This window comes from Podarcis muralis, chromosome 1, assembly GCF_964188315.1.
Source record: "Podarcis muralis chromosome 1, rPodMur119.hap1.1, whole genome shotgun sequence".
Taxonomy (NCBI): domain Eukaryota; kingdom Metazoa; phylum Chordata; class Lepidosauria; order Squamata; family Lacertidae; genus Podarcis; species Podarcis muralis.
In genome coordinates, this window is record NC_135655.1 from 46,451,970 (window position 1) to 46,479,517 (window position 27,548).

At 42.1% G+C, this 27,548-nt stretch overlaps 1 protein-coding gene across 1 annotated transcript in view; it reads right to left on the reverse strand.

The window, feature by feature from the left end:
- PCNX1 (pecanex 1) overlaps window positions 1-26,635 on the reverse strand; it is a 79,610-nt gene extending 52,975 nt beyond the window's left edge. The window contains exons 1-6 of the mRNA XM_077919751.1: window positions 26,350-26,635; window positions 10,663-10,871; window positions 9,893-9,998; window positions 8,668-8,713; window positions 6,508-6,597; window positions 1,248-2,933 (exon numbers count right to left, since the gene is read on the reverse strand). Coding sequence (XP_077775877.1) covers window positions 1,248-2,933; window positions 6,508-6,597; window positions 8,668-8,713; window positions 9,893-9,998; window positions 10,663-10,871; window positions 26,350-26,502 — 2,290 coding nt within the window. The 5' untranslated portion in view covers window positions 26,503-26,635. The remainder of the gene's footprint in view (window positions 1-1,247; window positions 2,934-6,507; window positions 6,598-8,667; window positions 8,714-9,892; window positions 9,999-10,662; window positions 10,872-26,349) is intronic.
- Window positions 26,636-27,548: the final 913 nt, after the last annotated feature.

Genomic DNA, 27,548 nt, shown 5'->3' on the forward strand with positions numbered 1-27,548 from the left:
AGCAGTTTTATAAATCAGCATCTCCATATGGGGACTGCTGCCATTTGTGTGGCTGTTGCTCAAACAGGAACACACTTGATTATGTAAGCTGGCATCTATAGGTACAATCCTTATGTGAAGGCGCATGTTCATACCCAGGATGACATTATGTGAGTGTCTCCCATAAGCTCCTGATATATTTTGAAGGGTTGCAAGAAAGAGCAAAACAGCCCCTATGCCTACAAACCAGTCCAAACTAAGACTGAGACTCCCAAGTATTCAGTTATTTTTTCAACCTCTATAATAACAATAAAAAGTAAAAGAAAACTTGAGTGGCAAAATCTGAGCCATCGCTTAGCCCAGGACTAGCAAAGACTAAACAAAGGAAAGATATAGCTCACGGCATACTTTAAAGATGAAAAAGCATGGAAGATAAAGTTTTTCTGGACTCCTGAACAAAGAGCTGATCTCGGTGCCTTCAATGAATGTAAATCCACTTTAGCAAATTGTGTGCACCTTCTTTAGGCCTACTTTAGTTTAAGAACTACTCCAATAGGCAATTCAGAAGGTGAAAACAAGCTCAATTTTACATTTAGTAAATATAAAATGAAAGTGGAAGTTACATCCAACAGTTTGATGGTGATATTAATCCTAGTGCAAATAAGTGCTGTTCTGGATATGAAGACAAAGCTACACCAAGGCCTAATTATATGGTGCACACAGATCGGCCACACTAATAAGGTGTGAAGCCAAATTTTACAGGGAAGATGATCAGAGATATATATATATAGATATATATAAATATATAGATATATAGATATATAGATATACACACCACAATTGTAACTATATTGCATACTGATTTGTTACTGGATGAGGACTGCAAGCACTTTCAAAATTAAGCTATTTTGTTAACAGTAACTGAATTATTTTAGGGAAAGAAAAATTATGGCAAGTAATTATGCTAGTTAAACCATCCTAGAAGGCTGCACATACACATTTTCTTCAAAAGGTACCATCCTTTGAAATAATGTTCGGTTGAGACAACCACGCAACTATTTACAAAAGCGAAAGAACTCTAAATAATACTGACAGGAAGCAATCTTGTAGTATTGCACAACAGAAAATGATCCAAGAGATACAGAGGCTCCATATGAAGGCATTAGCTTCATAAACAGAAAGCTGGAGTTCATTACAATGGAAATGGTGCTATTAAGAAAACAATTGCAACGACTAGCAGTGTTACATCCAGGACTCCGATTACTTACCAACACTTCCCTGCTCCTGCTCCTCCCCTTCAGCAAAAATAGTCTGGTTTGGTAAGCTATTCCTAGAACGAGTGACTGATTCTAGTTGTGAAGCCCTTCCCAACAGAGATAGCTCATCAAGCACCTCTCCCTCTTTGGCATCCAAATCAGATTTAGAAGTTGTTAGTTGTTTTATGGTATCTGGCATCATTAGATTTGGATCGTTCAAGCAGGCTACAGTACTGCTATCCAAGCTTAATACCCTGGTACGACTCTTGGCACTGTTTGCGCTGGTAGTCCGTCGTGTTGAGTGCTTTTTGCCATTTGCCTCAGAGGCCAAGTGGATTTTGTAAGTGTACTCCAAGTCTGTGCCCCTCTCTTTTGCAATATATTTGGTCTTTAGGGCATTGTACTTTCCCTCAGGAGACTGGCACGAATGGGAGGTGGTGCTGGACGAGCTATCACTGCTGAACTGGTGGGCTGACTGCATGCTTGAGGTCCTGCTCAAGTCACTTTGATCACTTGAGTCCTCGTCATGACAAAAAACTGCACTGTGGGGTTTGGTACCAGAGACACCTCGGAAGGAAATATACTCCTTGTGTCGACTTGTGTCAAAACTACTAGCCCGTTTTTTCCCTGTCCTTCTCCTGCTGGACTTGTGAGCTGAAGCTGTTCGGTGAATTAAGCTACACGATTTGGGCCGTACATCCCCGTCCTTTTGCTTTCCTACCATCTCCTTACAAGTTCTCGAGTCAACCGCAGAAGATTTCTCTTTCTGCTCATCTCTTTTCTCAACCGTTTTCTCAGGAGGCTGGTCTGCTTGTGTCGTCAGTTCATTTGCGTGAGGATTCTTGTTTGCTTCTTCTGAAGCAGAGGTACTAAGAGCCCTCTGATTGTGTACCTCCTCTGATGCGTTCAGACTGCCTTGCTCTTGAATGTTACTGCCAACGCTCATCTCTACTGCAGTTCTTTCGCTACTAGTCCTTTTGTCAGTAGCAAAACTACAATCATCAGAATCAACAGAGCAGTCCTTTTTCTTGCTGCTTTTCTTCTCCTCTTTAGGTGACTCCTCGTGCTCCGACAACACACTTTCTATGTGAGTGGAGCTCGTCTGCTCACTTTTGTAGCTGCTGACAGTACTGATAGTATCACGATCAGTGCCACTACAATAGCTCTCCGTTGAGCCACTACTTCGAGTACTGAGGCTTCTTAGACTATCTATACTTTTGTCCGCTTGTAATGATTTGCTCTTGCAGCTTCTGGCCAGCAGCTGTGGGCTGCTACATTTCAGAATATCATCCAGTTGAAAGACTCCAGAAATGCAGGAGTTCTCAGCTAAGGATTCTTTGGATCCAGATCGAGGCTTGGAAGCTTCTAATTCACTGACAGGATCCAGGCCTCGCCTTTGCTGATAGAGGGGAAAGTCGTTCAGCGAAACATCTGGAAAAGCAACAGCTGAACTAGAAGTCCTGGGCACCCCTCGTGGCCTATGGTCTTTCCTATAGGAGTGCGAATGCAAAGGCACAAGAGAAGCCATTTCAGTGTCACATGCATTGGACATAGATTGCTCTACATGGTGGTTGTTAGGGAGGCACACTTTGTCAGTGCTATCCCGTGGCAACTCCTGTGCAGATGATAATGATGGTTGAATGGACACAAAGGAATCAATGGAGACCAGATGGAATGCCTTCCGATCAGCTGCCAAATCTGTTTTAAAAATAAATAAAAAAGAAAGTTGTATAGGCATGTTTGCAAATTAAGCTAGTTGCTTTATGTTTAATAGCTTAAGTTCAGGCAAAGAAAGCAATCAATTTGATTATATTTTTGTAAATTCCTACATGAAACAATTGCTGTTTGCTTGTTCACATTTAAATAGTGGTTATAAAATGTTTAAAATATATTCCCTTTTAATCTAACATGTACACATAGCATTTACTCTGGTGTCCACTATTAAATTACGCAGAGACAGGATCACTTTTTGTAAGTTTCCACTACATAAGCAAATCTTATTTGAGAAAAGATTAGAGCCCATCAATGCAGTGCAATGAACAATGGTAACTAAGGTGACTGTTCTATTAAATTAAGAGTAGCGTAGGCGATAAGTCTTTCTCGGGCATTATATTCAGGGTACAACTCTGCCTGGGGTTCTTGCGCACTTTCTCACTTATTGTGGAGGAAATGGACTGCACCCACTTGAATGTGGTTATCTTCCAAACTACCTGTGCAAATAAATAAGGTACAACTCAGTTCATTTGTTATATTCCCCTTACAATTCACAATATGCCACATCCAAGATTAACATAAGGTGGAGTGTTCTCCCTGGAATGTAATGCCAGAACAGACATAGTGAATGTTGTTGTGCATGCTACTTTAAATGAAGATATCAAGTCCATATTATTTTTGAGGAATTTTTTTCTAATACAGAAAATGCATTAGACAATGAAATCAAATAATGGTTTGGCTGCAAGTTCATCTTTTAGGGACCTTCTTTCCCACACAATTCTAGTAGTGTTGATTGCAATCAACTCTCTTATTTGGCATGAATGAGAAATTAGTTCAGTCTACATTTTAAATCAAGCCAACCAGATTCATTTCAGTCTGACTTCAGGCCTAGGTATGGTACTGAAACAGCCTTGATCACCCTGACCCATGACCTTTATCAAAAAAAAGGCAGAGAGAGCACTACCCTCTTGATTCTCTTGATATCTCTGTATACTCCGTTGAGTATAGGGGGTGCTGAGGTCTAAACCACTGAGCCACTTGGGCTTGCTGATCAAAAGTTCAACAGTTCAAATCGTCCCAACAGCGTGAGCTCCCATTGCTTTGTCTCAGCTCCTGCCAACCTACCAGTTGAAAAGCATACCAGTGCAAACAGATAAACAGGTACCGCTGCAGTGGGAAGGTGAATGGCGTTTCCGTGTGCTCTGGCTCTTGTCACGGTGTTCTGTGCGCCAGAAGCGGTTTAGTCATGCTGGCCACATGACCCGGAAAAGCTGTTTTTAGACAAACACTGGCTCCCTCAGCCTGAAAGCGGAGATGAGTGCCACAGTAGAATTTGACTGGACTTAACTGTCCAGGGGTCCTTTACCTATGACCACTGTTGAGTATGGTACCCTCCCTGAACAACTTTGGGGATTGGGGCACTGTTTTACAATAATTTCACTTCTATCTGTAGGGCAGGTGACAGAGATAGCATTGAGGAACTACTACTCAGACCTATGGTATTTCAGGGGTCCATCTTGCCCCATGCTGTTCAACATCTATATGAAACCACTGGGAGCTGCCACTGGAATACCATGCCTTCGGTATGGAGATGACACCCAGCTATCTTTCCATGCCATCTGAATCAGGAGGGGTTGTTCACGTGCTGAATCAGGGTTTGGAAAAAGTGATGTGCTGGATAAGGGTCAATGAACTAAAGGGGGATCCTGTGAATCAGTTTTAGGAACCAGCTTTAGATGGGGTAACCCTCTTCCTGAGAGGTATGCAACTTGGGGGCATTCCAACTGTTGGTGGAAATACAGGTGATCTGTGGCAAAGTGAACTTATGCCCAGCTAAGGGTGTCTCGTCAGCTATAGCTATTGAACCTCTGTGATTCATGCTGGTAACTTCCCAGAAATTTTTATGCTATCAGCCAAAGGTCTGGATAAATAATCAGTGTTTCCCAAACTTGAGTCTCCAGTTGTGTTTGAACTACAATTCCCGTCATCCCTGACCACTGGTCCTGATAGGAGATGTAGTACAAAAACAGCTGGAGACCCAAGTTTGGGAAACACTGCTATACATGTTATTAATAACAATAGGAAGAAGAATAATTTGTGCACCTACCTAGTGCGTACAGAACATGTGGGAGAAAAATGTGAATCAAAACACAGCTATCAATCATATTATGCACCTCCAAATTTAGGGATGCTGCTTTGGCTCAAAAAATACATTTAACACAAAAATGCATGCATATTTTTTTTCATGGGGAGCCAGGAAAGCATCCAAAATGCTTTATCTTAGAGGAAGAATGCATATAAAATGTGCAATTCAAATGCAAAATGTCTGTGCATTATTTTAAAAATCTGTAGAAAACAAAAACAAACCTGGACAGACTTATGACTTAGTGCATGCAAAGCTAACTTAGCATGGAAATAAGTCTGATTTGTCAATTCCAGCAATTCTTCACTGTTAAAAGTAACATACATCACATTGATAGAAAGCTTAAATAATGGAAGCATTAAAGCGGTACAAAGTAGAGATCATGAAATAAATATTATTTCATGGATCTTGGATACAAATTAGAAAAGGGAGATCAAAATATTTGGGGCCAGATCAAGAGGCAAAGCATTGCATTTACACAAATATATAAACAAGCCCACACATAATACCCTCCCTGCCATCAAATTAGCACATTTTTCCTGACTGTTTTTAATCTCTTCTATGTGCTTATAGGAAGCTTTGTCCGGTGACAGAACTAAACTGTTGATATACGTATTAAGAAGCATTTATAATAAGTAGTGGCTTTCATCACATACAATTAATTAAGAACAGTTGTCTATGTCTTTGGTCATGATGTGCATTCTGGTAAGTGAATATGTGGACTGGGCTTTACAATGTCTGTACCGAGATCAACATACACTCAGTTCAGCAATTCCCACTGTTGGGGGAGGGGGGAGAAAACAGAAATGTGTATGTGTGTAAAAATATATTTTAAAAGGAGAAATCAGTAATGAGTTGACTTTCTGGTGAAGTCTTGTGTCACAACAGAAAGAATTGTGCACATCCAATCATTAAAGTTGTATGAATGTCATGTTAAGTATATAAGCTTACTGAGCAAAAAAATGCTTCAAACTGGAAGCCTGTGAAAATGCCATATGGTCATGTGGGAAGATCTCTTCATTAATTCTGTTCCAGATAAACTTTAAAGAAACTCATCAGTGTTTCATTTTAACTCACTGCAAACGTATGTCTATGAAGACTCATATTCTATGCATATGAATCCACAGAGGAAAGCACAGTAAAGTGCATCCTTCACACTTTGCCAGAAAAATAGAATAGGCGTTAGAAAACTTTTAAAGGGTGCTAATTTATTAGAAGGGGTTCACACCATCAATTTGCTTTTGGAACAGATTTATGATGCATGCTTAAACCTATCAATTGGTCACAGCACAATATGCAGCTAAACTAATAACACCATGCAAAACTATAATTTCCAGACAGTGTTCATCTTGACCTAAATAGCATCTCAATGAGCTTAATATACAACAGCTTGCAAAACAACATAATATGCCTTACCTTGCTCCTCGCTCCCTTCTTTACAGAGACTAGAACTCTGGCCAAGACTCAGACTGATATCATCGGAAGTCTTTGCAGTGTCTGTATCACCTGCACATCAACAGAAATAGTGTGTTAGTTTACAAAGCCGTATCCTGCCAACCTAATAAGAGAATGCGTCTTTGAGGGGCATTATTTCTAGATGGGATACTTAAGTACGGCACGTGGTATTATTTAAGTAAGTTACAACATTCCATCCTGCCAAAGTACCAAATGAGCACAAAAAAAAGGTAAAAGACCCCTGGACAGTTAAGTCCAGTCAAAGGCGACTATGGAGTCGCAGTGCTCATCTCCACTTTCAGGCTGAGGGATCTGGCATTTGTCCATAGACAGCTTTCCGGGTCATTTGGCCAGCATGACTAAACCGATTCTGCAGCAAGAGAGCACCGTGACAGAAGCCAGAGTGCATGGAAACACTGTTTACCTTCCTGCTGCAGCCGTACCTGTTTATCTACTTGCACTGGCATGCTTTTGAACTGTTAGGTTGGCAGGAGCTGGAACAAAGCAATGGGAGCTCACCCCATCATGGGGATTTGAACTGCTGATGTTCTGATCAGCAAGCCCAAGAGTCTCAGTGGTTTAGACCACAGCACCACCTGCGTCCCCCCCAAATACCAAAATGAGCACAATAGCATTGGTACTCATTCCTCTTGTACTAGTGCAACACTGCATTTTACAGCTCATGAAGCTATGCACATGTTTAAGTGAGAATCACCAAAGAACTTTTGTTATTGGGTGGCATATAAAGGCTGTACAGAAAATAAAATAAATAATGCTGTGCAGTGAGGCTGCTACTATGTTGCCCAGTCACCATCTTGTCCACTATTCCAGTATCAGACCATTTCTGATGCCAACAGCGCTATCTACAAAAAACAGTATACACCCACCATACCCAATCAAGAGCCGTAGGCCCTCTTTCAACAGTAGCTCTCATGAAAATGACACATGATGAAGTGATGGACAACAAATACTAAAACCAAGGGAAATTTCCTGATTTGAACTGAAACTGCAATTTTTGCCTTGCATCTCTTGCCTCTCCACAGAGCCATCTAATACTCAGAGTTTCTCTAGCCTACCTTCTCACAGTTGAAAAGCAGAGCAGAAAGATTACCAGACACTTGTCAATTAGTATGCACAACACTGTGACACACAGAGAGATAATATATGTCCAAACCAGAGAAAAATCTTGCTAAAATGGCTAGGACAACAGGAGAGGGACCCTGGACCATGAGTTAGAAGCAGCTATCTACTTTGGCTGGCAGAAGCACTAATATGTCACAGAATAGGAAGTCTTTCCCAATCTAGAACCCAATGACAACCAATGGTCTGCTACCAATCTCTGGCTACTTATGGGTTCTACAATGCTGGGCAATATAGCCCAAGAGTATGGGCTGTGATTGATTTCAAGATATAGTGGCCAGGAAAGGGTGTGCCCATTGGAGGAAGCTAGGAACCTTTCCCAACAAAACCATTGGGTTATACAGCTCATATCAAATACAGAACAGTAAGACCCAATCAAAATGGATAGAGATTGTTCTGATACTGTAAGCAATATTTACTCAAAACTGGGAGGTGAGAATTACTACAAAGCATAACATGAAAACACTTAAGTATTTAGTGGTTAGTTATTTTGCCAAAGGCATGAACACTAAATAGGAAAGGTCACCAACCAGCTCACTTACTGTAAGCTTAAATGTCACAGAACACACTTATGAAACATCCAGGAATTCATATATTCACTGACAAACAAATGCTAATTTTCTATTTTATAAATTCATCTAATCCAAAATATTTTGGCAAATCAGAAAACTTCCATTTGATGTGCCAGATCATATACAAGCAGCAAGTTAACATAATATTGCAACCACTGACTACAGGAGAAAATGTGAAGTGGAGAAAAATATGGCTCCTGTCAATCTGTTTTATGAGTGGGTGCAGCCATTTTATGTGAACAAGCTGCAATAGCATTATTTTATAACACTTTTTGCTAAGTCTTGGCGATCTTTACAGATAGTCCTACACTATGCATCACTTTGCCATGAACCAACTGTATGTTGATAAATTGAAAAGGCTACTTGATACCAGTTGTGCTTGAAGATGAATTTAATAACTAGGCCTTACCTTTAATGGTAGCTGCAGTTCCACGCCGAGATAAGCCAGATCCAATCTAAAATGAAGCAACAAAGTTTATTTACCTGCCTAAACAATTACGACTGGCAAAGACGAGTTAAATACCCAATTTCTCCCATGTATGCAGCAGGAGTATGGCACTTGCAAGAATAATAAAGAAGAATAAAACCTGAAGAGCTGCATCCACTGGTGATCCTTGTGCAGATCGCAGCCTCTTCGATCCAGCAGAGGCTTGTGCAGGTGGAATGAGGAGAGAGATGACTTTCACCAAGTCCCCCTGCAGTTTTCTGTCCCACCTCCCATGCTGTTCTAAAGGGTTCCCCAAACTTCTGCAGCAGATCTGGGGAATTGGCAAAAGTCACCTCCCTCCTTTTCTACTGATGGAAAGCCTTCACTAGATCCAAGTGGCTTGTCACTAGCTGCAACTCAGAGTTGCTTGTTTTCTCTTTCTGAAAAAGCCACTATGTTGCTACTGTGTTGCTCCTTTTCTAGAAACTGATTCTTCAAGACTTCATAGAATACTTTTTTGTTAAGAGAAAAAAGCAAAGTAATTAATTTGGCATGATAGCAAGGAAACCACGGCAATTAATGCCACAAAATAACTGCAATACATGAGGACACTTTAGTTTGCTGCTTTAGTGATAGGAGTTAAAACTAGATTCCTTTCCACAAACACACCTTCCCTGACACTCACAAAAGCATTTACGCCTCAGACAATAGCAATAATTAGGTGTGAAAGAACAAACAGGTTTAATCTCTTTCCATTCTCACAAATTCATCTTCACAAAGTTTTGTCAACATCTGAAGAATAGGAGTGTATTATGTGTTTCAAGGAGCCACAGCAGCTCAGGATTAAAAACAAAACATATAAAGGGCAGCAGCCAAAAAAACCCCCAACAACGTTACTTCACTGCAGGAACAGCTTCAACATGCAACTTAGAAACATTTGAAATTACGCAATTTTTGATCTACACAATTTTGAAATAGGTAAGAATCTTCTAAAACCAGCAAAGCTGAAACCAACAAACTAATAAAGTATGTTTAAAAGACTAGCAAAATGAGATTCTCAGCTGTCCTCAGACAGAGAAGACGGAACTAAAAATAAAGGTAACATCATGTATTGGAGCATATTTCTGCTGAACTTAACTGGAACAACAACAGTATCCATTATAATGGTATATAAAAAGAAAGCAGTTGTTGCATGATTAATTCTTACCTGGTTATTTAGGTCTAGGCCAGCAAAGGAATTTCGTGAACTACAGCCTACAGGAGGAGTGGCTTCTCGTACAAACTCTGACATCTCGATCCCTCCACCAGGATCACTAAATATGAAATGTTTAAGAAATCTTAAATATTACAGTGTTCTGGTTGTTCATGACAAATAAGTCAGAAGGCACATCTGGGGGAAGTCTCTAGACAGCTGATAATGAGTTCATCTACTAAGCATATAGATCAGGGTTGTGAAACCTTTGATATTCCAGATGCTGTAAGACAACAACTCCAATTATCACTCCTATCACTGAATATGATGGCTGAGGCTAATAGAGTTGGCAGCCCAACAACACCTTGAGGACTACAGATACAGAAACACCATTACTACAATCAAAGTTTGCAGCAAAGTTTCAAATATGGCTGCAGAGATTTTGCTCAATTCCTTCCAACCGAAATAAACTTAGACAACAGTGTTTGTCTATATTTAGGATGTAAATCAGAATAACAGATTAGAAGACCTTTCTAACAGAATTGATGAGACTTGATGAACTACGTTCAAGGGGACTAAACTTGCAGAAAATTGCAGTCAAACATTAACTATGCATGAGTGCTAGTTGGTGCATGAAGGGGTTAAGACTACAGAACTGGATTGCTAGACTCAGTTAGGTCACACCCCTCACCAGAACTACAACATGCTTTAAGCTGTTTAAGCCTTAGGTCATGACAAAGGGGAGGGGGGCGGAGTATCCATCACATGGACTTAAGTTTCCTTACCTAGGTCCATTACTGTCCTTTCTTCTGGCAGAAGAGTTCCCTTGTTCTGTTTTTGCACCTCTATCCATACGCTCACTGGCATTCTTCTCCACAATCTCACCTTCATCAAGTGCCCTGTGCAGACGGTAGTTTACCATCTTCAGAACAATGAATAGAGCGGCTATCACAGGGCAGTAGATTGCTACTATCACCATGGAAGAAGGAAGGGCCTTTCAAAAGAGACAAAAATAAATGAAGCCGTTAAGGATACAAGCAGAAAAGTCACCTATCACCAAGATCTTGAAGTTTGTGTATGGCAATCTGCATATACCTTCTATAAATATCATTTTTATACTGCATTCTATGCAATGTTGTCCAAAACAGGTCTTATTGTTATACATATTAGGGTCATGGGGAAGAGTCCTGAATCATATTCACATATTTAACCACACACAAGTTCATTAACGTTAGCAAGTAACACTGAATTGAGTAAATGTATTCAACTGAAAAAACAGCCCTCTTTGGGTGGTAGGCTAAAAGTTGAGTAAACATGTGAGGGGGTTAGTGGGAATGAACATGGCTTGTTCTACCTCCTATATCACTGTTCTTGACACTGTTTGTGAAGAGTGATTTTCTGAAGCAGGATGTCCTCCCTGTGTATTTTAATATAGATATCTCTTATTCAAAGTGGCTGAAGAGCACATCTTTATTTGCAACAACACAGGGACAAAAGCAATGAGATCTCTTGCAATTTTCAATAAGAGGATTAATATTTCTTAGGTTTAGCTCTGAGCTACAATATTTTTCTATATCAAATCTTGCATTTATTATTATCACCATCATCAGTTTATTAATCATCTTCTGTACAATCATCCAACGTGATGTACAAGAAAAAATAGCCAAAAAAAGTTTAAAAACCATTTAAATAAACCCAAGTCCCCATATATATTTAAAACAGAACAAAAACAAAACAAGTAGGTATTCATAGCCTATACTCATTTATACAGCCGTGAAAGCCTGTCAAAGTAAAAATGTTGTCAACTGTTTCCAGAAAGAGCTGATAGTCGGCACCTGTTACTTCTCAACAGGAACTCTGTTCCAAAGTACATGGGCAGCCACACTAAAAGTCCTGCTGTGAGTTATTGGTCAGGCTTCTGAGATCTTTGAAACTTGCAGGAGAAACGTAGCCACAATAATCTACTGGACATATAAGGGATAAGGTAGTCTTATCCAAGAGACTTTTTTTAAAAGTGCCCATTTCTAGGTCATGACTACAATACACATGAAAAATAACGTAAGTAACAGTGCCAGAAATAGCCTCACCTGAAGACTTAAATAGCTTCCTTTGGTCAAGGCAAATAGGGAAACACGAAACAAGGCTTTCACTGTACAGTTCCATAATCAACCCCCAGGCTCATTCCTCCTTCTCCCACCCTCATATTGCTTTCATTACTCTCAATAAAGAATTTAGATTTCACTATATAAAGAATCCCTAGCCTCTGTTTAGGTTTACAAATAGTTTTTTCCACTTCTGAGGCAGAAAGCTTTAGTCACAGACACACCAATCCATTTTAGCTATAATGCATCCTTTGTTAAATGTTACCCTGAGAGAAAGGGAAGGAAGTTATGGTACTAAGGTTGCATGTAATGGAACCACTGACATACTTTTGCTTCCACCTGTAGGACCTGGAGCAGAAATTCTGCAGTCCTCTCATGAATTACTTTACATGGTTTTTTCCCCCTTTTAAAACAACAAACCCCTTAGTAATGATCATTGGCTCAGGTGACTAGTAGACGGCAAAGCAAAATAATAAAATAACCCTTGATCACCTAAGTACAGTGACCTCGGAAAGTAATGATTAATTTTAGACAAATAATAAGAAAAGCAGAAAGAACCACGCACATTAACACAGGCAACTCAAAGTCAGCTACCCTTACCTGCAAGGCAGCAGAGGTCTATTATATATTGCAAAATTAAATTTTAAAAAATTTACTAAAAGAAAAATCCACTGACGATTTTGCACAAGATTATACAGGGAGGGTATGATTCTTCATCAAAATTCCCTTATCATTCTATGAAATGTGTGTTTTCATTATCATTATCATCCCAACTGATAATATCCTCTTCCAACTCCTTTTTTTTCTAATGAACAAATGATTATACACAGATCAGAAACTGTAGACCCTGAGCAAGCCATCTCTTTTCAGCAGCTTAATGCATACGAAAGCTGTCAGAAGGCTACACTAATTAAAACTTTTTTTCCTGACAAGATGTAAATGACTTTTATTCATTCAACCATAGTTGTAAGCAGGTACCAAGGCAACCACCTAGCAATTATAAGAACACTATACAGTTTCTAACAATGCATTTTTCCAATTTAAACAGTGTGAGACAGTACATGCACATATATATAATGTGTCAGGTCATCAGTATTTCTTCAAGATATTACAAGGCAACACCAGGGAAATATGCACTAAGGAAAACTAGCAACACTCCTGTCACTTTATTTACCTGGCACTTTCTTATGCCACAATGTATATACAGTACCTGCCAGATTCACTCCAGCAACGTCCTCTAGCTATTACTGCACAGATCCAGCCTCTATTATCAAGCTCTTGGTGTACATTCCTCACAGTTCTATGAGTCTGGATACCCAATTAATTTTCCGTTTTCTTCAACTATCCAGCTTGCTACATACATCAGATCCATTCTACTCTAAAGGTCATCCGTTTCAACCATCCATTCATGATTCAAAAGCCCTCAGACTCCAATATGACTCCATGTTCATAGCTACATAAAGAAAAAATGTGCTAGTGTCAAGGATTCCATGGCCCCAACTGGGAACCCCAGTATCTGAGACTTCACATACTAAGCCTCTTGTGACAGCATGCTCAGGTGCTAGAACCTCCTTCCAACACAGAAAAGAGCAGGATGCAACACTGACCACAGATCCATTGACCAAGCTTGATTTTAGATAAGGATGCTGCACAGCCCAGGCCTGGCCCAGCCCCATACTATCTTGGAAGGACAGAGAATGTGGGAAGTATATTTTAGGAAGCCTTATAAGAGGGAAATGACTTGGCACAGAGACCATTTGGCAAGAAAATATGCATTAGAGGAAAGTGGGCTTCTGAATTGCTACTGTTAAAAATAGAATTTGCACTCTCCATTTATATAGTGTTGAATATAATGAAAAGGTTATTTGCAGGAGTGTTTGATGAATGGTTCACAATGGATATTTTATATAATGCATTTAACTGATAGTCTCAACCACAGTTTTACTCAGTACAATTACTTTTTATTCTTTTATCTTTCCCTTCAAAATATTTGACTCCCTTAGATATAAACAACTGATTGTCTAGATGTAGCCTGAACTTACTGTTTTGCTATAACCAGGCCTTTGGCTGATTAAATATTGTATGACCTCTTAAATGTGTTTGGGGGAGCGGATCATTAGTTTGTTTTTGTTTTTTATCATGTATTTTGTGTTCTCATTTTGAATTTTTTTGTTATGAACCACCCTATGATCTTCTGAAGAAGGGCAGTACTGTATAAAAAAATAACAACAGCATCTTGGGGCCCCATTACTGGAGCAGTACTTTTCCCCATATCAACATACTCATACTCTAAATTCATCTGCTGGGGCTCTTCTACATTTACCTCTTCCACCAGAAAAACAACAATCATTCAATCATTTACAAGGGAGGGGGCTTTCTTGGCATGTTATCCCAGTAATGGAATGCCCTACTCAAACAGGTCTACTTGGTTCCGACAGTGCTATCATCAATTAAGCATTTTTTTTAAAAAAAGCTTTTACTTCAACTCTAGAGATTAGCGTAACAGCCAACTATTTTATCTGTTGCTTGCTTATGCATTTATTGTATTGGTTTCATACTGTATACCTCCCTGAAATCTAATATAAACATGTTTTAAATAAGGTTTGCTGTTTAAATAAAGGTAGCTAAGTGTTATGAAACTTCAAAATTCACATTATTCTGAAAAAGTACTTCTCTAGCCCAATTAACAAAGGTGTACAAATCAGAAATCTTGAAATCATCAGCAGGTTAAAGGGGTTTTTTTTTTGTTACACACACAACAAATATAGCAATAAATAAAAATGTAAGAAAACATAACCAATTAAACATCCCAGTGGCAATGAGAGTTTAATAATAAGTGGGTGGAACAAAAGAGAAGATCAAGCTATCATAACTGAACATGTTTAAGAAATTTTAATATAATGATTGCCTCATTTTATCTTTGTATTTTGTAGGTTTCTGAAGATGCAGCAACTGGACAAGCTTCCAGCCACATTAAACATTGGAACAATTCATCTTGCTCAACAAAGCAGCCCAATTAGGCTTTAGTGCAGACCTATTCTAGGCTACACATCTGGACCACTATGATCTACTGCAGTGTTACAGCCAAACATAAGGTATCACTACAAAAACTTTTCAGATTCTGTACAGTTACAAAGGGACATAGAATTCTACAGACCTAGCAGTCATTTCTGTGTTTAAAATGAGCTATATTCTTGTATTTTAAAAGATCAGTAAAAACTACTGAATGTCTGTATATAAAAAGTTCAAGCACATACTGGTGCATCAAATAAATCTTTTTATCAATAACAAACCCCTTAAAGAGTTCTGAGCCACTACTAAACATTGCTGTTTCTCCACCAAGGTCATATTTGCACCTTTATAATTACATGTACCTCTGCTGCACAGTAAGCAGCTTTCCCCTTTTCCTGCTCTGAGTTAGGGAAGGGTGATGATGGGCTTATTTTTCAACAGCAGCACTTCAAGTCGTACTGCCCAGCAACAGCCAAGATCATAGGCCAAGCTCTCTTTTCTACAGGGGGGCTTCCTCAACCACTACTCAGTGACAGTGGTCCAAATCAGAACAGGGAAGGAGGTAGGAACCTGACAGCCATAATTGGTAGCTTGGCTAGCAAAGCCAGTCAAAAATTGCAGATCACTGCCTTGAATATTTATTCAGTATAGGTGTACAGTCCTGCGGTTGCGGACGGATCCACTCTGGAGGTCCGATCGCATCCCAAGGTTTCCGCAACCTGAGGACTGCTTCTGCGCATGCGGGCGCGGCAAAACCCAGTACAGTGGTACCTCGGGTTACATACGCTTCAGGTTACAGACTCCGCTAACCCAGAAATAATACCTCGGGTTAAGAACTTTGCTTCAGAATGAGAACAGAAATCGTGCTCCGGAGGCGCAGCGGCAGCGGGAGACCCCATTAGCTAAAGTGGTGCTTCAGGTTAAGAACAGTTTCAGGTTAAGAACGGACCTCCAGAACGAATTAAGTACTTAACCCGAGGTACCACTGTAATATGCTTCTGGGTTTGCCACTTTCGCATCCCGAAGTTTATGTAACCAGAGGGTTACTTAACTGGAGGTACTACCATATATGAGAATAGAAGCACACAAATTACTATTAAGTACCTTCAAAATTTTGGGACGCGGGTGGCGCTGTGGGTAAAAGCCTCAGCGCCTAGGGCTTGCCAATCGAAAGGTCGGTGGTTTGAATCCCCGCGGCGGGGTGCGCTCCGGTTGTTCGGTCCCAGCGCCTGCCAACCTAGCAGTTCGAAAGCACTCCCGGGTGCAATTAGATAAATAGGGACCGCTTACTAGCGGGAAGGTAAACGGCGTTTCCGTGTGCGGCTCTGGCTCGCCAGATGCAGCGATGTCACGCTGGCCACGTGCCCCGGAAGTGTCTCTGGACAGCGCTGGCCCCCGGCCTCTTGAGTGAGATGGGCGTACAACCCTAGAGTCTGTCAAGACTGGCCCGTATGGGCAGGGGTACCTTTACCTTTACCTTCAAATTTACAGGCTAGGAAGCCTAGAAATGAGTCAGACAATTCAGGAGATTCATGCAAGGTATGAAGAGAACAACAACAACAACAACAACAACAACAATTTATACCCTGCCCATCTGGCTGGGTTTCCCCAGCCACTCTGGGCGGCTCCCAAACAAATATTAAAAACACAATACAGCATCAAACATTAAAAACTTCCCTAAACAGGACTGCCTTCAGATGTCTTTATAATAAATAATACTTTAATTGAATAATAAAAATGTTAATGCTCTGCAGAAACTGGAGAGAATAAGTTTCAGTGATTATCAATACTATGTTGCAAATAAATCAAAACAATACTATGTTGCAAATAAAAAGATGTCCACGGAAACGCCGTTTACCTTCCCGCTAGTAAGCGGTCCCTATTTATCTACTTGCACTCGGAGGTGCTTTCGAACTGCTAGGTTGGCAGGCGCTGGGACCGAGCAACGGGAGCGCACCCCGCCGCAATGGGGGGGGGGGGACAATACTGAAATTTGTTCAACATAACTACTGTTCACTGTTTTATCTTTTGTAAACCACTTTGAGGTTTTTTAAAATCAAGTGGTGTAGAAATATGTAACATATCTACAAGTGTAAAGAACGTGGAGTTGCCCAGAGATTGATATTGCTCATAGAATCTATGATCTTACTAGTTGGAAGGGACCCCAAGAGTCATCTAGTCCAACCCCCTGCAATGCAGGAAACTCAGCTAAAGCATTCATGACAGATGGCCGTTCAACCGCTGCTTAAAAACCTCCAAGGAAGGAGAGTCCACTACCTCTCGAGGGAGACTGTTCCGCAGTTAAATGATCCATCGTTAGATGAGCAGTGAGGTAGCCAAGTTTGCTGATGATACCAAATTGTTCAGGGTTGACTGGTGTTAGAAACTGAGATAAGAAAGCTAGGAGCTAACTGGTACCTTAAACCTAGGTTATGGGCGCCACAATGGAGTGTCTAGGGCCGGCGCACTTTTTTTATAACAAGAATACTGTGCTGGCCTGGGAATCCGATTCAGAGGCTGAACCGGAGGAACCCCAGCCTGCACAGGAGTCCCCGCCTCCAGGTCCGGCTGAACTGGGGCAGGGCCTTGGGTCTGAAGCACCTGCACCTGTGCCGGATCCTCAGGAGCAGGCACCAGGTGAATCCTCTCTGGCTTCGGAGGTGATTGAAGACACAGTGCCTAAGCGTCGACCCGCTGCTGTTCCCGCACCCGAGCCTGCAGTGGTTCAGCTTCCTGGGTGGCCAGGAACGCAGCTGGTGGTAGGATCATGGTGGGTACTGCTTGCTGTACCGTGTCTGTGTTGTCTTCAGGTTTCCTGGACAGGCCCCCTGCCTCATTTGCCGAAGGGCTGGCTGCGGTGGCACGAAACGGGCTTCCTCCTGCGCTTACCTTCCCAGGGGCTGCGCACCACCACCGCTGCGGCTGCTTTTCGTGAAGCAGATAGGCAGAGTGAGCTCATCCGCTCCGATTTCTGGCCCATAGGAGCACCAGGGCAGCGGTGATGGCGACGGGAGGAAGAGGCTGAGCGGCAGAGGCTCTGCCAATCAAACACTGCACCTGATTTACCTCAGCCCGGCACAGGGACGTCTCTGCCAATCAAACACCACTGAAGTAAACCAGGCACGGTGTTTGATTGGCAGAGACACCGCCGCTCGGCTTCTTCCTCCCATCGCCATCACCAGGAGTCTCAGCTTCACGGTGGGTTGCAGCTTCATGGTGCGGGCCAGATTTAGGACCCAGGTGGGCCTGATCCAGCCCAAGGACCGTAGTTTGCCGACCCCTGGTTTAGAGTTCCAGTTGCATCACTCACTCCAAAAAGGATACTGTTGACACACCAGTAAGTGAAGCTTAAAGGTACTTCCATACAATCTACTCGTAAGCTTTGAACATGCCGTGGAAATCAGTTCTTTGGTAAACAAGATTGCCCTGGCAAATCTATTATTAATAGATTAATGTTCTGTATTGAGATTTTACCAACAGCCACCAATCTTTCATTCACAAAGAGCACCTTGACTTAAAACTTCATTTTAAAATGTATAACTAATAATTCAACCTCTTTACCACACCAGTAATTTAATGCTCTGAGTTCTAGACTCCCCTGCATATTAACCCTTTCCCTGACTTAGGAGGACTGTCCCCTTGTAACTTATTGAAACATCTTCACCTTGCCAGACTGGATCAAGCTTGAGCGCTCCCCGCCCTAAAGCACCATGGTGATGAAAACAACACTGCAATACCCAATTGCCTCAACACCCCCAGAGATATATCTACTTAAATGCAGCAACTCCTTTAATTATGCAAATCAACACAGTAAAGGTTCCTCAGAGTGCTCATAAACAAAAGTGAAGTTGTCAAACCGAAGTTGCCATGGATTTTTTTTTAAACCCATGTATGTCGTTGCCAGGATGCTTAGGAATCCAAAACATTTATTCAGCTCAGAGTCTAAGAATTGAATGTTTGATCTCTGTTTTTTAAATTATTTTTGGAGCACTGTATATCAGAGACCCCTCGAGTTTACCTTCGAGAAATAGTGTTTGTCATAGACCAGACAAGAGGGGTTTTGACCCAGTTTAATACTCATCAGCACCTGATTAAAGATGGGCCCATGACAGTGGCCCATGACAGTATCAAATTCAACATATATGTGAAAAGAAAATTGTCTGGACATTCGACATAGTAACATAGTTACACAGTTTCCTCTTTGAAGAAAAAGAAATCTTTTAAAGATGAGGGAGTTAGTTGAAAGGGGAGAGAAAGGAAAAGTTGCTAGTTATGGCTACTCAAGTAAGATCTTTGGAACAAGAGTGAACAGTTCACTAAAGGCATCAGCTAAATATGCTGAGGAGGTGAAAAGGCAAACGTCGTACAGTACTAGGAACACAACTGGAAATAAAGCTGCCACTATCGTAACACAGTGACATAAATGCATGGCAGCATCACACTGGGAATAATGTGCACAATTCAGGTTGCCAATCTATGGGACACTACAGATGAAATATGTATGGGTATTTAGTTTTAAGAAATATGAGCTAGGGAAAATGTGTTACAGGTTTATAAAATTATGTGCTGGTGTGGAAAGATTTAAAAGACTCTCCCTCTGTCACAATATTTGTTATTAGTTATTCCTTAGCCAAGTTTAATTCCAAATTATCAATAAAACTCAAGAAAGCACAAGAAAGGAAAAACATTGTAAGAAGAACACAAACAGCAATCCAACATCAGAAGCAACAATAAAATCAATTTCCAGAGGGATCACTGTATTAGTATTTTGCCGCAAACATGGCACCTTAAAGATTTACCAATTACCAATTTATTATATATAAAATAAAACCAGTATCGATGCTCAGATAAAAAGCTTTATTCAAATAATTTCAAAGCAAACAAAGCAAGTGCCCTGCAAGCATCTCTGGGAAGTTATTCCATAGCCAGACCAGGCCTTCTCCTTGGTCACCACCCATCAAACCTCCAAAGAGGGGAAGGAAACCTTTAAAGCAGTCCCTGATGAACTGCAGGTTTCACATGAGAAAAGATGGTTCTTTAAATACCTGGGTACCAAGTTGCATATAGGGCTTTCTAGGAAACAATGGCAACTATTATTACTACAATCACCTCTTACACACATTTAATGTGATTTCAACCTTACGTGGTTGAAGGCCAGTTGTTTGGAATCACACATATTAAATGCATGGAATGCAGAGAGTTTCAAAGCTCTTTTTGCTCTAAGTTTTGCCTTGCTTACTGCACTCTGGGATGGTCTTGTGAGATGTCTCATTTGCTTGGGGGCAGGGAAGGGCGAGGCCCAATCACCGCACTGGCTCCAGAAAGGTAACGTTGTTCACACAGGGATGGTTCAAGTATAAGCGTTTTTGCATATACAAACCATCCCCAGATCATAACCCTATGCAAGATACATTCGTACTGTACTTTTACTGTTATTTTATTTGTACCACACTTTTCTATCAGAAACACCTAGCAATTTGAATTATACACAAAAAACAAACATATAGCGTCGTCGTCCCCCCCCCCCCCATTTTTTACTAGTGCTGGACTGAATATCCCTTTCAAAACTGGAAGGAACAATTGTCAATTTAGGGTGAATTTTTAATCTTATGATGCTACCCTGAAATCAGCCTTCCCCAACCTGGTGTCCTCCAGACTACAACTCCCATCAGCCCTGATCACTGACCATGCTGGCTGGGGTCCAAAACACCTGGTTGGGGAAGTCTGCCTTAAATACACCAAGAGATCTCTCTTCTCACTTGAATAAAAGCCTTGCTGTTGCTTCAAGCAGTGGTGCAGCTGCTCCAGCCACGTTCCTGGAACAGAATGCCCTTGGGAATGACCCCACGTCATAACGTAGCATCATTCCCAGGGACATTCTTGAGGAGAAAAGATGGCTGTCCCCAAAAGACTCTTATTTTCGGTTTGCCACTTCAGCCATTTAAACCTGCAAATTAAGCTCTGCATTAATAGAGATCCTCTACTTTCCCTACACATTTTTATTCTTTCCCAGTTTTACACCACAATTTCCTCTCATGCCCTGCCAACTCCCTTCCTCTGTCTGCATCCAAATTTAAAGTACTGTAAACTGAATTGTGTGTGTGTGTGTGTGTATGTGTGTGTTTACATGATTATGTCTGTGTAGCCTGGGAACAAGTCAACAGCTGATGTGAAATGGACAATGGGGGAGGGAAAACACAACCAGCATTTCTAAACATAACACATTGGTGTGTGCTAAATATCAGAGTTATTTGTTAGGCTTTTTATAAGACAGTTTGGAGAAGCTTTAACATGCCCATTAAGGGTCTGAGCATTTCTTTGGGTGGCAGAACTCAAAGCAAACCTTATGTTAGCATAGCAAAGATCTATCCCTACACCGACAATGTACCTCCAGGCTTTCATGATGCAATTTCCTTTTACCACTCTGTTGACAAGAGTTCTGCTTGTCTGCCACTTCCAAATATAGTCCTTTCAAAAACTTTTTTAGACTTACAGAAATGTACAGAAGTAATGCAGCATTTTGTGCACTTATGTAAAGGCACATAAAAAGCCCTAAGCAAACACCAAACCAACAAAACAAAACTGGCTCAGTATATACACACACACATATTTTGCTTCATATGGAAGGCCAACAGTAGCAAATGAGCAGGTGGGGGGTGGTGGGGGAAACAAGGGAGGACACAAGCTGAGAATTGCTCAGCCCGCTCATGGCAACGAAGACAGCCAAGTTAGAGATTAATTAAGAATTTCTGTACCAATACATCTCCATGTGTGACATTATGACTCTACAGGAACGTTTGTCATTCTTTGAAGCAAAGTAACCTGTACAATGCAGCTATATAACTGCTGACAGCAGTACACTGGTTCCCACATATTTGCATAATAGGAACTGCTACTAGGACACAGGTAAGATTCTATTCATCACTGACACACAGTCAATTCATAATGCAGACAAAGCCCTTCAATCAAGTATAAAAATCTATAGTCACCTTTGTACGGTTTTTCAGGCTTTTCATATTATTAACAGAATCTACACCCAATTATGGAAGTTTGTTTTTCCTCATGTTATTGTGATTACTGTGAGCCACTTTGAGTGCAAAATTTGGTGTTGGAAAAGTGGAATGCAAATATTAAATCAAATCAAAGTGAGCTAAACTTCAGGTGAGCGTACTGAATTCTCTAAATTGTTCCTACTACTGTTCCTTCTAGTTAAAGGATTGCCCCCTACAACTCCCTTTTTGAAAGAAAAAATACGTAAGCTTAGGACTCAAATTGAAACACCAACAATGGTGAAACACTTCCTGGCACACATCTGGATATTTCTTATGCAACAGCCAACATAGCCACACCCATGTACAGCAGTTAGCCCCATTCATTCTGCCCCTCAATAAGCAACGCAGTAGGGCTTTACGGCAAAAGACAGGCATGGCTAAAACTGCCGATCATAGTGGGAAGGGTCTATTACAAATAAGGCAGAGCTTGGGCTGTAAGAAACCCACACCAACCCTTGCTATTGGTCTATGCCACTGTGCCAACTGGGGCAGGGGGATTTACCCTGAAATGTGCTTGAAAAATGAGAAACTGTAATTTTGAAGCTAACCAATCCTGTACACAGTCACAAACCACATCCTAAACGACTCCAGTTACCTCAAAAATGTGCTGTAAATATTTCTGTATTGTGCAACTGCTTCAAGGGCACAGCTCCAGAATGCCTACAGTAAACAGCACTTCAAAAAGTAAGGAATGAGATGACCACAGTGGTTCTATCTATTTAAAATATGTCTAGACTACACACATGGCAAAATATGAAAAAGTTAAAACAGACAATAATGATTCAAACCATTTAACTTACAACCAAATTTGATCTATATCTATTTCCTGTTACCATCCAAGGTTATTCAACAATTATTTTCCCCAAAGAATCTAATAGATTATCATTTTCCTGCTTTTTCCTTATTTGTAGGCACAATAGACTAACAATAATTATTCTTATGCATCTGAAGAAAGAGGATTCTAAAACAGTCATTGCTCCAGCAACAGCTCTGAAATGTCAACTCAATTCCATCACGTTGTATATTTTTCTCCTGGCAAAGCAGGCCTTTACAAACTATATCCTACCCATGCAGACTCCAGTTCGGGGCAGTGTACTGAAGCTCAGGGGTAGAACACATGCTTTGCTGGGAGAGACCCCTATATGAAACCCTGGAGAGCCACTGAGCTAGACAGACCAATGATCTCATGGTGTAAGGCAGCTTCCTACAGTCACAGTAGCTTGGGTTAGCATTCTCCAATGATGTACAATAGGTTTTAAGAGAAGGGTAGACAACATCTTTTGCATTTCCTACTGAGGCACCAAGAACAATTTGCATTTACAAAGTGGGCAATGAGCCAGCAACAGCTAATACATGTCTTCCTGCTATATAAAAGGCTAAAAAAGAAATCGAAACACTGTCACTGCAAAATGCTCGTGCTCATGATATCATCCCTTAAACCATGACCACACTGAAACTGTTGGATTTAGAAACACAGCACATTTGGAGGAGTTCTTCCTTTTCCCCTTAATTAGGCCTTTCAAAATGCCACTCTAGAGGTTCATGCTTCTCTCCACTAGAACTAGAAAGAACACATTTTAAAGAAGCATTAAGTCTGGGAGGTGCTAAGAAGAGTGTGGAGGCCGCACAAAAGTTCCTTAAGGATCACCCAACACCAGTAAACCCTCACAACCACACAGTGAGCCTGTGTCTTGAGTGGTTAAGTACAAAGGTTGACAAAACAGTTGTGCAATTGCTTCAGCATGTTTGTATCACTCATCTAGCCTTCCCACATCGACTATGCTACTACAAAGTTTTTAGATGTAGACACACAACAGGCACAAGTTAACTGCAAGTGGGCACATACTGAGGCAAATACATGTATCAAATTATGTACAAATCAACCCAAAACATATTCCAAATATGCCAGTTTGATTTCTAATGGTCTGTAGTACTACCAGAGAAACAAAAGAGTACTGGATCCCAGTTACACTTGGCTATCCTTCAGAAAGACAACTTGCCTGATAAGGCAACTTTCAGAAATGGCTTTTGCTAGAAAATGTTTAGTCATAAGCAAACTATGATTGCTCATCTATTACACATTACAGCTTCGGATAGAAAGCCATGAGCTGTCACTGTCTCCCATTTCCTTGCCAATAATATATTGCTTTCAATCATGTGATAAAGCCTCCCCCACACGCGTGATAACAAGAAATAAGCCAAGAAGACTGAAGTTCAGAAATGTAACCATAGCCATGGAGCCTTTCCCAATACTTTTTTAATTGCAAGGAGTTTACTCTCCTGTCAAACTGCAGTAATTGCTAATGAAACAAGTAGACACTTGCACTGAGCTCTTCACTCCTATAGTTGCAAGCTCATGCAGGGTTCTCCCTGGAGTCTCATTTGATGAACCACACATACATCTTTTACAAGTCAGCTTTTGCCTTGTATGTTTACTTGAATTTACCAGGAATGAAATGTGATCAGTGTCTGGTTGCCACAGCAACACCACACTGACAAAAAAATTATTCTCATGTATAGTAGGCAAAATAAAGTCATCGATGGAAGTGGGGGTGAAATAATATCACTAACCCTAACCCTAGCTAGAGGTGCCCATTTCCCCATTCTACTCCATAACACTCTCAGTTAATCATTTTGGATCCTGAAAATTATATTACCAAAAGTGGCACCAGAATGTTAGTGTCATTATGTCAGCAGGCAAGCATTTAGAAAAAAAGATTCTCAGAAAAATCCTGCATACTACCAACATACATCATGGAGCCAGGTGCCTTAAGGTAGAATAAAGGGACAAAGGAGCTGGGCCAGGACTGGGCAGCAGAGTCTCAAACTCTGCACTTGTCAAATTTATTGCACATCCATGGATTCGACAGACATTGTACACATAGCCTACAAGCTAATATGACTGGACCAAAGTTAATAGTAATTTAATATGTATATAATGTCTGTGGACAGCGCTGGCCCCCGGCCTCTTGAGTGAGATGGCCGCACAACCCCAGAGTCTGTCAAGACTGGCCCGTACGGGCAGGGGTACCTTTACCTTTACCTTTAATATGAAATGGCAAGAGAACTTGATTCACTGCTATCCCACATAATTCATCCCACGTATTAACTCACAGTATACATGGGGCAGGGAAACTGTGGCCCTCCAGATATTGCTCAAGTATGATTCCCATCATCCCTGACCAGTGGCTAAGAGTTGCAATCCAAAAACGTCTGAAAAGTTATGGCTCCAAATTTAAACCATACTAGCAGAAAGTGCCGTAGCTTTTCAGACTTGTGTGCAATCTTTGTCCTATCCCAATAGTTAAGTGCTGACCCTCCACATCAGAAGACAGACAAGTGTTCCTATACTTGTTATTACCAGGGCAACATTCCACCTAAGGCATACATAAATGCATTCTATACTTCAGCCTTTTAACTCACATTTATACAAGTTAAACTTAGCAACAGACATCAGCATGACCAAAGATAAAAAGAGTAGCCAGGGCCTGAACCTTCGGGTATTTATCAGAACTCCAGCTGTGGTATTCTCTGTGCAAGAGAGAACATCTTCTACCCGACCTCACAGATATATTTTGCAACATTAGCAGTAACATTTCCCTTCCAGCTGTTTCTGTACTTTTAGGGACCACAACGATAACAATCACAGCAAAGATGTGCAATGGTGTGATTTATGCACAGGCCTTTCTCTGCTGCTGCGTGCAGGGTAGTGTACACATGTTGAGAAGCTGCAGCCAGTAGAGGATTCAGAGGGCACAAGACACACAGCAAGAGGATCCCACGTGTAAAACTGCCACCCACTACTATTTACACAAGAGACGGAGCATCACCTCCACACTTACACAAAGCACTTTTTGTGCATAAATTCTGTTGCGCATGAAGCGGCCCCAAACCAGCGGATCAACCCTTACAGTATATTAAAACCAAAACCCAAAAAAAAGGGGAGAAACCACCAAAGAGCCATTACACCCGACGGGCCAGATGTCACATTTCCATTACTCATTTTCTGTTTACGTTTTTAAGTGGCAGGAGAAGCAGCCTCCCCGTTCGGCCGATTTCACATTTCCAGGCGCGCCAGATGCAAGCGCTCCATCTGAACGGACTGGCAGCGGTACCTGTGGAAAAGAACCACCCTCCGCCTGGGAGAAAAAGCCTCGGAAATAAAGTGGGAACGCGGGGTGAAGGGGAGAGAGCGGCTGAGGGGGGTCGGGCGGCAGCTAGCCAGCGCAGTCCGGCTGGGAAGGGAGACCCCCCCTGAAGGGAAGAGGCAGGGACCGAGGAGAGTTAGGCCGGGCCCCTCACTCACCATGTACAGCGTGAAGGGGAAGCCGAGCAGGAAGAGCCACAGGTAGAGGTGCAGCGCGTTGACCCCGGCGCCCTGGTGCGGGTCCTGGTACCAGCCGCCGCTCAGAGCCGCCCACACCCCCTGGCGCAGAATCTGCAGCACCTGGGAGCCCATGGCGCCCTGGCCCGGGTCCCGCCAGGCCCGAGCCCCCGCTCGCTCTATCCGCCCTGCGAGCCCGGCCACAGCTGCTCGCCGCTTCCACAGCCCGAGCCTCGCGACAGCCACAGGAGCCGCCACCCCCTCCTCCGCCTTCTCCTCCTCCCCCCACCCCCCGCCAACGCCGCCGCCATCTTACGTCCGGGCCCCGGGGTCGCGCGCGCGCGCACCCGCCGCTCGGCTGCCCATGGACCGGCGGCCCTTGCGGCGCTCGCGGCCAGGCCGCAGACAACCCCCCCACACACACACACCCACACACACCCTGCGCGCGTTTAGCAGGCTCTGCCTCTCCCGAGGAGCCTCCGAGGCGAAGAGCGGCGCCCCGGCGGCTCAGCGCGTTCTCTAGCTCGCCCCCAAGCGAAGCAGGCGAGCGGCTGGAGGGACCCCCCCCTCCTCCACCACCACAAGCCAGGGCTCTGCTCAGCAACGGCGTGTTTCCCGGGCTGCGTTGGGAATGCAGCAAAGCACCCAGAAGCGCTGGCATTACAGACGTCGCTCCTTTCGGCCCTGAGTTGGCAGCTCGGAGCCCGCGTCGTATTTTCCCCGCGTTTCAGTTGTTGTTGGCCCCGATGCACAGCAGTGGTGGCGGGCTAAAGCTGGGAAAGGTTTCATCCGTGAGACGACAGAAGTTCCTACCGGAAAAAGGCCACCAAGCGAATACCTCCCAGAGGAATGTCGTTTTTTTAATTTCTTAAATAAAGCAATGTTTTGAGTTTCGGCCATTTTTTGGTTTTTAATTATTTTGCCGCTTTGCCCCAAAGTTGGGGTCGAAATACGGAAGACACACACACGGCTGCGATCCTAACCACATCTGTGAGACTTACTCAGGAGTAAGAGTGTTAGGATTGCAACTTATCGTTTCCCGGAGACACAGCCACCCACCTCGCATGGGCCGCTGAAACGGGTCTTTTGATCAGTGCAACCGCAGAGTTTTAGCTGCCAACGCTGAGCAAACATTGAGGGTTATAGTGTGATGGGCAAAACCGCACTTTCATAGTCACTCC